This window comes from Nanorana parkeri, unplaced genomic scaffold (assembly GCF_000935625.1).
Source record: "Nanorana parkeri isolate BGI_ZX_2015 unplaced genomic scaffold, ASM93562v1 scaffold1185, whole genome shotgun sequence".
NCBI classification, from domain to species: domain Eukaryota; kingdom Metazoa; phylum Chordata; class Amphibia; order Anura; family Dicroglossidae; genus Nanorana; species Nanorana parkeri.
In genome coordinates this window covers 250,622-263,225 of record NW_017307453.1, presented here as the reverse complement: position 1 = coordinate 263,225, position 12,604 = coordinate 250,622, and the positions used below count along the sequence as shown (strand labels likewise).

Here is a 12,604-nt window from a genome sequence, read left to right as displayed (position 1 = left end):
ACATGATAATAAACAAAAATGTATCAGTACTCGTACTTGTAAGTACTCGGCAAGTACCAGTACCCGTACTCGCAAAACTGGTATCTGTGCATCCCTTTATTTATGTTTATAAAAACAAAATCGGAAATTAAAACAGAGATGTACAAATCCCAGGAGCTCCGTGTGCTCCTTACAAATGACAGCTTCCTTGTAATTTTTGAATTTTTCTCTAGTGTAGTCTTGGAGCTCAAAAGTATCGGTACATGTACTCGTACTTGTACCGAGTACTGTACTTGGTATCTGTGCAACCCTACTTACTAGGCAACAATTCCTTTAAGAACCATGCTTGGGGAATGCCCTAACCTGCCTGTGAAGTGGAGCATCTGTACGATACAACCTACTGCTGCAAAACTGAAAAAAGAAACTGTTTATGGCTGAAAATTGAAAGCTCCAGGCCGCTTCATTCTGCTAAATGTTTCTGCACCCAGAGTTTGGGCTTGGACAAACACCCATAGTTTGGCCGTTCGCCTAACCTCCGAACAAGCAAAGTTTGATCCGAATCCAGAGCTCACCCCTACTATCACACCGCCATGCAGCTTAGCTTTTGTAGAGGAGATGTATGATTTTGAAATTGTCACAAAATGAAATCACCTTGGGGTGTCTCCTTTACAAAAAGTGGCAATTCCGGGTGTTCTGGCATTTTTATAAAACGTTTTAAACGTTTTTTTCCCCCTTTTTTTTATAGAAAAGAATATAAAGCCTAGTGGTTAATACATAGCACAAAACAGTTCTATCTGTCTCAAAAATATGGTTAATTTGGGCACAATTGCGTGAGTGATAATTGTTTGTAAAACATGACTGCAAAAGGGAGCACAAACACTAACCACCAACTCAAACTTACCTATGCTGTCCTTTGACATTAGACATGCTATTCCAATTTGGCATTAGAGATTTTCCGATGTTACTCTGTTTCGTAAAATTCGGTCAGCATATCCAGGGTACCCAATGCCCCAGATAACTGGATGCAGCTGTGTGATTGGGATTGGCTCTGAATGCATTGCATCTCTGGTCATATTTAACACTGCCAATACTGGCACAACTCTCTACCATACTAGTATATTTTCTTGCCACAGGAACTTCCACTCCCAAGTGACAACTTCCTGTACTTGTTGAAAATACATCAAACAAACCTTATTTTCCTTAATTTCCAGTCCACGGAACAAGCCAATAAGATTAGAGAAAACATTACAGTTGCACATAAAAGCATTTAAAGATGTCATGTGTTCAGTTACATTTAGAAGTTAAAATTTTGGACTTATATTTTTCATTAATGCAGGTGAAAAGAGCAAAGCTGAATGCATATATAATCACCCTCTGAATGAATGCACTAAAAATTCATTAGATGCATTTATATGCATTTAGAAAAGCTTTGGAAATGCATATAAACGCATTTAATCACATATACCTCACTAACTGTGAATGTGGCCTAAAGCTGCAAGTAGATTATGCCAAATCAGCAGGTTGCCATACCGTCTGCACAGACTGTGTGTAAGGTGGTATGTCATTGCATATATTGACATTTGAAACCTAACTCCAGCTCTGCCCTAATGTCACTCCTGTGACTCTGAAAGCCCTGCTTAAAAGGGCCAATTGTTTTTCCAACATATGTCATTGTGCATAGGCATTGCAAATGTAGACACATCTGCCAGTGTTACAAATAAGGTAATTTTTTTATGGTGTACTTATTACCCTTGCGTGGGTATGTGAAATGTTCTCCACATATTAGGGATTTGCTACAATTATACTTGTAGCATCCTGTTTCCTGAAATCTGTAGGATGCCTTAGCATGTTTGGGCCTGGAATAAGCTTGTTCCATAGCAGTCTGTTTATAAACAATTCACAGAGCCATTTGCCCTGCAAATCTCTGTGAATGTTTGTTCTGTGCAAATATAGGCAGAACTAAATGTTTCTTCTCAGGTCGAATGTAATGTAATAGCTCACCATTGCCACTGAAAGCTGAAGAGCATGAGAAATAAATATTTAATTGTCCATGTATGTTCATGGAATATCTATGCAATTACCCCCACTGTACCTGCGCATGTGTGTGCCCCTGCAATAAATGGGTACTTCTAGCTGTGTGCTTTGGGTCATTATCTTGTTGGAGGACCTGCAACTGAGATAAAGCCTTCTAACAGTACGTTTCACTTCAGAATTCCTTGATAGTCTTAAGATTTAATCTTGTCCTGCTCCAGCAAAGCAGACATAAAACATAACTAGGCATCCAACATGTTTCACAGTAGGTATGGTGTTCTTTGAAACTTCAATTTTTCATCTGTGAACATATAGCTGATGTGACCTACCAAAAAGCTCCAGTTTTGTCTCATGTGGCCAAAGGACATTCTCGCAGAAAAATTGTGGTTTGTCAATATACATTTTGCAAATTCCAGTCTGAGTTTTCTTTCAACAGTGGAGTCTACCTTTGAGCCCACAGTCGCTCAAGAAGCTAATGATCAGACACTGATGTACCCTGACCTCGGAGTTCAGCTTGTATCTCTTTGAAAGTTTTTCTTGGCTCTTTGTCTACAAATCACACCACTGTTTAATCTGGGGTAAATTTTCATCTTGACTGCAAGACAAAAAAAAACCTGACACGTTGATGCATTTTTTTTTATTAATTAACATATCAATGGTAATTCTAAATACAACTATTGTAAATTCCTAGATAAATTCCTGGATTACTGACAATTGGAGACAGTAAACTTGACTGGGTTGGGTGTTCTTGCGGCAGTTGAGGTCAAGCTCCTCGCTGTGCTGTGTGACAGAGGTGTCTGGATAATAAGTATTACAAATGATTTGACAGGTAAAAGTTTTACACACACATATTTCAACTGTTTATTTAGCTGTGTGCCTGTAGTCCAGCTTAAAACCATTTAACTAACTATGCTGGAAATGTAGTGTATGATGTTTGTTGATAAGAATGTATTTTTTTAATTATTATTCTTTATTGTAATCAATTTATTATACATCCAGAAAATTCCTAGTAGCTCACCACCTTTTCTTATAGCTTAAGTATAATATGCGTAGAAATGATAGAATATAACATTGAAACAGCACAGTTGGATAATTACTGAATTGGATTCATATATTTAAAGAAAATTTATTTTTATTTTTTCTTGTGGGCTTAGCCTTAACCCCCTCATATTATAAAGCCTGCAGCTTAATTATCTGTTCTGTGATGCCCACACTTTAATAACTTTTTTATATGTTAGCACTGCCAACCAGTCTATTTCTAAATTGCACTGTGTTTCAAATATTTGACCTCTTTCTGTTATTATTGTTATATTTGCTTCTACTCTCCATTTTTTTTTTACATTTTCTGTGTCTGGGGTCATTTCTACTAATTATAGCCAACTTACACATAGCTATGAAACCATACTTAGTTGCCCTTTCCTTGTACCCGCTGTCTAAACCCACCTTATCACAACAAATCTTCACCCTTTCTTCTGCACTTCTAAAATGTTTATCTACATTCTAAGTAATATGATCTTCTGGCATTTTTTTTGTAAATGCCTACTGCTCGTTCAAGTGTATAGCAACAGTATTTTGTCAAACTCCAAAGAAATACAGTAAGTGTTGACCTATTAAGCACCTCTTTTTGGGCCTGTTCATGCTATATGAATGCATTAAATGTACTGTGCGTTTATTGAATGCTATGAAACAGTGCACCTAGTCTGCGGTACTAAGCACTAGATGTGGTATGTTGCTATTAATTTGAATGGCACTCCACAATACCCCCTCTTGGCCGCTGTGCATTGCAGCCCAACTTGCATAGCACTGCAATACCTTGAGGTGTGCTGTGTGGGCTCTCAAATCAGACATGCAAAACTTCAGGGGGAATATGAATACTTGTGTTGCTTTTTTTTGCTCCCAATTCTTCTGTATATAGTTCTAGGGATGTAGTGTTTTTCTAAATTATTTTTGCAATTTGGTAGTGAGATGTTAGTCAGTATAGCTGTGTGTGGACTAGTGTTCTCTAAGCATGGAGTGATGATCTAAGTCACATGATATGTTGAGCTTGCAAGGTGTGCTAGAAATAGCATTCTATGTCAAGGATGTTTATTACCTGGTCAATCAGCAGGCTTGGGGGGCCTGTTGTACATACTGTGAGTGTTATTAAACATCTGAGGCACTTCCTGTTACATGGGTCTTCCCAACAGAGTTTGATCCTGACAGGATATCTGTCTTCTCCTTAGGCCTTAGCGCCTAAAGGTGTGGGAAGTTGCACGGATCTCCCCTCCTGGGAGACCACCCTTCACAATTAGACCTCATTGACTTTTAAAGGGCTGTCTCCTGAGACTTAATACACTCAAGGGTTGGCCCCATAAAAGTCTATGGGGGGTCACTGCAATTTCTGGATGTAAACGTTACAGCAGACTACAGCTATCCTATTCATGTAACTATGCAGCCCAAAACAGGCCTGGGAGAAACCCCTCTTCAATGTACTTTCCCTTCTTGGACCCCCACTTTTTTTTATTTTGGTATACAAAACCCTTTTTTCAAGTTTTCTTCAGTCAGGTCAAGTGGGGAGCAAGGCCCGCTTCCACCTCTTTTTTTGGTACTGTAAGTCCTAGCCAGTGTGATGATACACCACCTGGGAGTGTTCCATAATGCCCTAATTTCACAGGAAGCACTGGGCATCAGTGAACTTGGAAAGGTCCAGCCAGCAGGATTGGAGGAGTATGCAGAGGGCAAGTACTGGTGTGAAGAGTGGATTAATCCCCTTTTTTTAGAAAAAATAAACAGCAGACTTCAGCAGTGGGAGCTGGGCTATAATTGACAGTCAGCTATCTTGTAGAGCAGAGATGGCCAAACTCTGGTCCTCAAGCTGTGGTGAAACTACAAATCCCATCATGAATCTCTCTCAGTGGCTGTGAGACTCAAAACAGTGCCTTATGGGATTTGTTGTTCCACAACAGCTGGAGGGCCGGGGTTTGCCTACCCTTGTTGTTGAGGATCTCAAATGTTTATATAGAATGCAATAACTGAAATATGCAAGAGTAAGCATGTAGAAATAAAAGCTTACAATAAAATGTACCTTCATGCAACCATTAAAATAATAATTATAATTCAGTAATGTATACTGAAATACAATGCAGTTTCCGCTTTTAATGCAGCCATGCCTATTGTCTGCAGATTCAAATCAACCTGGCACAAATCTTTATGCTGGGAGGACATTGATTAAAACTTTTTCTCCCAGATCCATCCTTTCCCAGCCTGGGTGGCAAATATGGCACCCTTCCATAGATACAGTGGAACAGTGAATATCCAGGGGCATGATGTGTGGTTTATCAGGTAATAAAGGGGGAAAAACATGAAAACAAATATCTAAGGACTGGTATACTGCAATATATTAAAGATTTGGATTTTTAGAAAACTTGCAGCTCTACAGAAAAACAAACACACAATATGATGTTCAACAACACTTAAAAAAACCCCTCTATAATTGTTAGCACTGCCTACTAGCAATATATCAAATTCCAATATATCATGTTGTACAATTGTTGTACTTATAAATATATTTATATATATATACTTGGGTTTTGGATTGAGATACGTTTTAATGCTGTAAATCAGCATTAAAACATATCCATTAGCCCTCTTTCATTTGCCAAGATGGTGGAGACTCAGGACATTGCAAAATTTAATTTTGAGTGATTGTATATGAAGTTTCTTCACCAGGCTGGCCTAAACATACTTACTGAAAATATTTTTTTTGTAGTTAAGAGATATGTTAATCAGTTAAGACTTCAGAGAGACAACTGGAGTATAGGTATAAGAAGAGGACAATACTTTGGAGCATAACATTACAGGTAATTAAACAATGTCAATAATAGAGCTCAGTAATTTTCAATGCTGGCATCTCAATGTTATATCATGGGACTAGTACCCTTATGCAATGTGTAAGGTTAGTATACTGCTAAAGGGGCTAATTAACGATTAAAGGAGAATGATGACATAACCCAAAATAAACATACTCTTTACCTTTATACTAGTAACAAAGACCAGCAAACAGCCCTGTACCCAGCTTTATTATTCATAGGAGTGGTAACAAGCATTGCAGCCTGCCCTTAGCTTTTTTTCAAACAGGTTTCCAATGCGTGCACACCTGTGTTTGGAACCAGAGCGTGTACGTTGTCACATAGGAGGGAGGAGGAGGCTCAGTCCAGAAGATGAGGCAGCGGCTCATTATGGTAGGAAGCAGACAAGAGGTGGACACAGCAGCGTGTGGAGGGATGACAGGGACAGAGGCGGGGACAAGATGTTTACACAGCAACACAGCAGCATGTGGAGGGAAGGAGGGGAGACAGGGAGAGAGCTGCGGGGACATAGCTGCTGCGTCTGTGCATATATTCATGAATACGCAGCAGCTCGTAACATGCGCTGTCCGTCACAGGAGGAAGACCAGTGGGGAGGATCCCGGCAGTCTTGTCTGGATCACTGTTCAGTACGGCGCTGCGCCTTGCCCAGCTTCTAATATGTTAAATAACAAGCTTATGGCGCATTTTTGATTACGGGAGGACAGTACAATATGTACTCCTGTATCATTAGCCATCTAAAAGTGCAAAAAAACTGTGACCCCCATAGTTCTCTTTTAAGCATATGGTTAACAGTTAGGTCATTCAGGATTGATGGATGGTACGTTTAGGAGTTAGGGCTACTGAGTTAAGATTTAGGTTAAGTTTTAGAGTGAAAGTTACATGTGAAGAGTTAAAATGTATTTTTTGAGTGTGACAGAATAACTGTTAAGGATTTACAGGGTTATTCACAAAAGGGTAAAGAGTTTGGAGAAGGCAGGAGAAGTGAACAATCTAGGACAAAATAACTGATTTGGAAAAATTCTCTAATTCAGCTATGTTGTCCTAGATTGTTGACTTCTTCTGCCTTCTCCAAACTCTTCACCCTTTTGTGAATAACCATGTTAGTTTCAATGTAAGGGGGAACTGAAGTTTTGTGCAGGATTAAGCATTAAGATCTATCTTACAGTGAATGATACTTTAGACATTAAGGATACTTGGTGGATTTTGCCTGATTTTTAAAGATGGAAGCTCCACTCCAAAAACAAACCAAAAACAGTAAAGCTTACCACACACTGGCTGCAGATGCATTGGTGTTGATACTTTCAGAAAGACTTCAAATATCGACCATGTTCATTTACTTACATAATAAATGTTGGCTTTCCACCAGGAAAGGAGACAGATGGGATTTATTTGGTGTGTGCCACAAACTCTCAGGAGCCTCCAGTAGAGTTAAGAAAAACATGAACAGGTGCCTTAAATAGTGAGTGCCTCCTGAGTTTCCTGTGAGTGTTGGCAGAACTGCATGTGCATTCTGAGTATGCCCCACCATCAAATTAGTCATGGTCAATTTTTGCTGCACCCTATCATTTTCTGTAGTAATGACTCTGTTCTTGTACAATGCAAAATGTGGTGTGTGTTGTTTCTTGCTCTATATGCATTGCAGCCAGCAATTAACATATAGAAAAAGTACTGGACAGTATGCTTTAAAGCAGTGGTTCTCAACCTTTGTAGGGCCGGGACCCCTTGGTAACATTTGTCAAGTTGTGGTGACCCCCAAAGGTAAAATTTAGGGTTGACGTGGCTGCTGCAGCAACATCTGGCAGTGTGGTGGGAGAACTGACACTGCTGCGCTAGGAGAGGGTTGAGGAGGACTCTCACCGAGCACAGCAGAAATCACACAGCGACCCACAGGTTGAGAACCACTGTTGTAACAGCTAAAATGGCAACCCATATAACACAAGCCGAGGGTGTCAGCTTTTATTATTAATAATAATGATGATAATCTAATAGCTATCTAATAGTGGGAGACTCCCGGCGACCCCTGGCAAATTGTCATTCGACCCCCAAAGGGGTCCCGACCCACAGGTTGAGAACCGCTGCTTTAAAGCATCATTGGCAGCAGGCATCTGTAACGTTACTTCAGAGAATAAGGTTGCACCATAAGACCCTCTAAAGAAAGTCAAGAGACACTGGTTAGACATCATTCTGTTAAATTGTACAGTGTCAACTTTGATACTAAAAGCATGAAACTGAAGAACTAGAATGTAAGAAATCCAGATCTGAGGATAATAATTGGGTCAGAAGATTGAGATATTTAATTTTATTCCAGAAATGTAAGCAAATGAATGAAATGGTCTCATATACATGTTTACATCCAACAGTTCAGAAATATTGTTTATACATATAGTAAAAATGTACATCCTTTTACTGTACCAGGTCTCATTGATGAAAGGTTTTGAATTATTTGAACAAATATACCAACAATTCAAAAGAGTAAGACATTTTATAATAGCTACATGTACAAGAAACCCAGGATTTTTGTTAAAAAAATAATAACATAAAAAAGCAATATCAACTTTCACACTTTAGCATGTCAAGTTTTTTTCTTTTTAAGCATTGTTACTAACATGAATAAATTTGCAACAGCTTCAAGTGAATATGACCAATATCAACACATATTAAATATTATTCTTTCAGTGGTAATGTAGTAATATTTCTACCTGTGCTTCCAAAGTCCTCACCTATATTCTATGTTTTTGAAAATTAAGAGTTTAGGGTACAAAAGATTATGAATGTCCCTCCAATATTTTGAGTGCCAAAAAATAAAGGATAGAAGTAATTTTACTTAACACTTTAACAGTCATATGAAATTTAAACCGTTTTTCTAGCAGATGATATGTGCCGTGAATACAGAATGTATGCTATAAGCCAGCAAATTTATGTGCACTGATCACCTATCTGCAAAAGAGGAAGCCCTTTTGTTAATTAAGCCAGCAATCAAGAAATTTCCATCCATGGAACCAAGCCTAGTGAAAATTTGGTTGTGCAATGTTCTACAAACATCGGTAATTCCAAGTAAGTTTTTGGTTGCAACTTTAAATGATGAACAAGCTCATAAAAAGCTTTCCTCACCTTTGTATAGGTCACAGATGCACTTTAAGGGTCTGCTACATGGCCAGTTTCTTTTTTTGTCTACTACAATTCCTTACTGTTAGTCATTGGAGGAGCAGCTTATTGTGGGCTTTGTAGCAAAACATAAGGATACACAACACTGCACAACTAGTTTGAATGACCACAAGTCTCTGCAGGTCATAAGTTCCATTTGTTGCATGACTTGCAGTCCCAAATCTGCTTGTTAGAAAGCCAATGATTAATTATGGGAAAGAAAAGGTGTTTCTAGGCCACCCAGAAATCGCCCATGTAGGAAAAGCCCTAACCCACTGTGTTCTTGTGGATAAAACTACGTAAACTAAAAATCTGCCTGGTGTTAGAGGTAGACAGTTTTCTTTCAAATCCCAGGTTTGGTCCTTTAATTTTACTCAGCAGTGAAAGCCATGAGTACAGAACAAATAACAGCTGTTACAATTCAACCATGACTTCTAATGTCAGAGAATTCAAGGAATGAACACACAGTAAGTACATGGCAATGAAAAAGTATCAAAAATGAGTTTACCTCAAAAAAGATAAATAAACAGGTATATACCACCAATACATAAACAGATGTTTGTGCTACAGTTAAAACTGGCTGTATACAAAACATAATGGTTCCCCATCATCAGCGTATGATAGAAGCAAGAATACATGAGCCATTTAAATTGTCAGACAGTATGCTTTATAAGGTATGCACAGAAGTTCAAGCAATAAATACATACATTAGTTCAAAGCCTTACAACAGCTACGCAAAGCAGAGGGGGAAAGCAAGTTTGCTATTACCTAGCAAGCAATGATATAAGAGAAAAAATTAATGAAATGCATTAATGCAACATTTTTCTTAGAAAAAAGTCTGGTCATTTATGGGTCCACCAACATTTTTACATAATATGCACAATTATCAAAATACAGACCAAGCATCTCAGAAAACCCCAAAAAAACCTAACATCTAATTTCAAAGCAATTGCAGTTTTAGAGGTTTATCTGGTATAGTGTGCAAGCAGCTATTTTTAATTGTATTTATACAAAACCCATGCAAAACTCTACAAGTATATGCATTCTGTGGCTGAGACTTCCTTTAAAGTTTTGTAACTGAGGTATGCATACTTAAGCATTGTCGTCTTTGGCCACTTTCTAGGTGGTGCAAATATCACATTATTTCTAGCAAGGTGGACGCACATATGAAGACTGATTGCCCTTTTTTCTGGGGAGATTTTGTTTCTCCTTTCCAAAATGATTGAGGGCTATCTTTGTATCGTAATGTGACATGTTAATTTAATATTACTTAACTGAGCTTACATTGATCATGACCAATAGACAAATACCAAAATAGTTGCAGGTACTTTGATTTTGTAAGAATTAACATTATGCCATTTTATTTTAATTTTGTCTTCTTCAGAGGTAGACGCTTTCAAAATGCCTTTTGGGTAAGTGGGAAAACCCCTTTGAAAGCTGTTGTGTCCTATTTGGCGTGATAGATGACTGCGTATAATTCTTGCTTCAGCAAAGAATAAGTGTTGAGCTTAGTTTGCAAGAACCATTTCCATCAAATGGAGCTGGTACATATGTTAAGCTCTAGCAGCCACCTTTGTCAAAACTATTTGTAAAGCAATAACCATAATTAGGTTATGAGGTCCCTTGGTTGGGGTAAAGTTTTATCAAGACTTGGCACAGCACATAAAAAGCAACAAGTAAAGTTTCTAGGTTTTAGCAAACACCTACATTTTGTTATTTTCAACATAGACAATAATGAATTTGGATTATTTTTGGGTTATGAAAACCAGCATATTCCAACAAGTTGGTCAGTGCAAGTTTTCAGAGGGAAGTGTATTGTTTGTATTAATATCCCGTTTAAGCAGAGGCAGAATCCTATGTAACTTTGGTTTGACTGAAAATAAATACCATGATCTACAATTGCTATATCTTTGTTTTCAGTGTAAAAACTTACCTAGCTCACTTTAAATCAATATGAAATTATTTTTTGGCTTTACTAGACCTTTTATGTTTGGTTCCTACATTTTTATTATAACTTAAGACTGTAAAAATAGTACACAACAGATAAAGACCATACATTACAAGACATACTAACAACATGTATTCACCACAAAAATGAAATAAAATAAAAGGTAAAAAAAAAGGAGACTGTATGGAAGTAAAACCACATTGTTTTATATATATATAACAATATGCATTCTGCATTTGTATCAAGTACATATTTATATATTTTGGTTGGTTCTCCACATTTTCTTGTTTTCTATTAAACTTCCACTGGATTGTTCTCACTTTCTCCGTAGGTGAGATCTTCGTCATATTTGGAGTGGCTTCTGGCCTCAGAAAACTTAACTTTTTTCATATTTATTTCTTTGTGTAGGGCTAAATAAAAAGATCCCAGAGGTCATCAGAAAACAGCAGGTAGTTCGTGGAACGGTTCCTTTGTACGAATTAAAGTTACAGAAGACTGACCAAAGCAAGTGGCTGCTTCTGTCGTTGAGTTATTGGCCATTGTTAGAGTTGGCTTTGGTATGCAGCTGTAGCCTTTGACTGTATTCTCAGGTAGACAAAGCTTTATCACAAGGAGGTAAATAGTACAGTTGTCAGATAGATGCAGATATGCAAATGTTTCTATGGTGCTCGCACAGACAATGTTAGTTTAGGATTGCACTTTACAACTTAACACTAACAGCACAGACTGGAAGCCTAAAGGTTCTTGGATGTGCAACAGTCTAATTACTGTGGTTTGTAATAGCTAATTTATGTCATTTACAGCTGGTGGCACCAACAAAAAAGTAAAAAAGAAAGAAAGGGAAAAGTAACACAAAAACAAAAAGAAATGTGCTTGCTGATTTTTTCAATTCGGCTAGAACAATTATTATTACAAACTTCTGATCCTACTCCTGTGCAAATAAAAAAAAAATAGCAACAAGTTGAACTTGGCCGGGAACAGTTTCTAACATTACATCTACTGTATGTTTGAGATTCACATTGATGAAACTAACACTATTTTTGGCAGTATATGAGGCCATTTTCTTTCTACAGAACAAGTTTCCTCATTTTCAGTCATTTCATGAACCTTTTAAGCCATATTTTAAATGGGCAAGCCATTATATAAAGAAAAGTTTTTGTTTTTGTTTTTTTTCAAGAAAATCAGTTTTTGTCTTAAAAAAAGAAGACAGCAAGCAGATTCTTTGTTGCATTAAATCCAAAAGGACTGGTTGAACAAGTTCCTCTAGGACTGTCTCCATAATCCATGCGTAATAAATAGTCACAGTAAAAATCTGTCAAATATTCATGGTTGTGGAGTGGTTTTGAAGGTCAGTGCAATGTCCCTTCATATGAGGTCTCTTAAGTCTGTTTTTTATTCCAGATCTTCAGACAAGGGCTCATCCTCAAGCTCTCTGTCTTCTTCCAAATCTGGACTGTGATTAGCTGTTGTGACCAATGACATTGGGCAGTCCTCGTCATCTGCAATCACTGGCTCTTCTTTGACATGTACAGAATGTCTGAGAATTTAAGAGAAAAGAACAAATTAATAAATTTTCAACACAGTGATGCACTAAAGCAGTGATTCTAAACCCCTTGGGGCAACTTGGCAAATATCTTTCAACAGTAAGGAATGC

General features: G+C 37.7%; 1 protein-coding gene across 2 annotated transcripts in view; it reads right to left on the bottom strand.

Moving 5' to 3' along the window:
* Positions 1–11,858: 11,858 nt before the first annotated feature.
* FOXP2 (forkhead box P2) overlaps positions 11,859–12,604 on the bottom strand; it is a 213,510-nt gene continuing 212,764 nt past the window's right edge. The window contains exon 18 of one of the 2 annotated variants that reach the window (XM_018568426.1): positions 11,859–12,487. In XM_018568426.1, coding sequence (XP_018423928.1) covers positions 12,343–12,487 — 145 coding nt within the window. In that variant the 3' untranslated portion in view covers positions 11,859–12,342. The remainder of the gene's footprint in view (positions 12,488–12,604) is intronic. The other variant, XM_018568425.1, reaches the window with a different exon arrangement.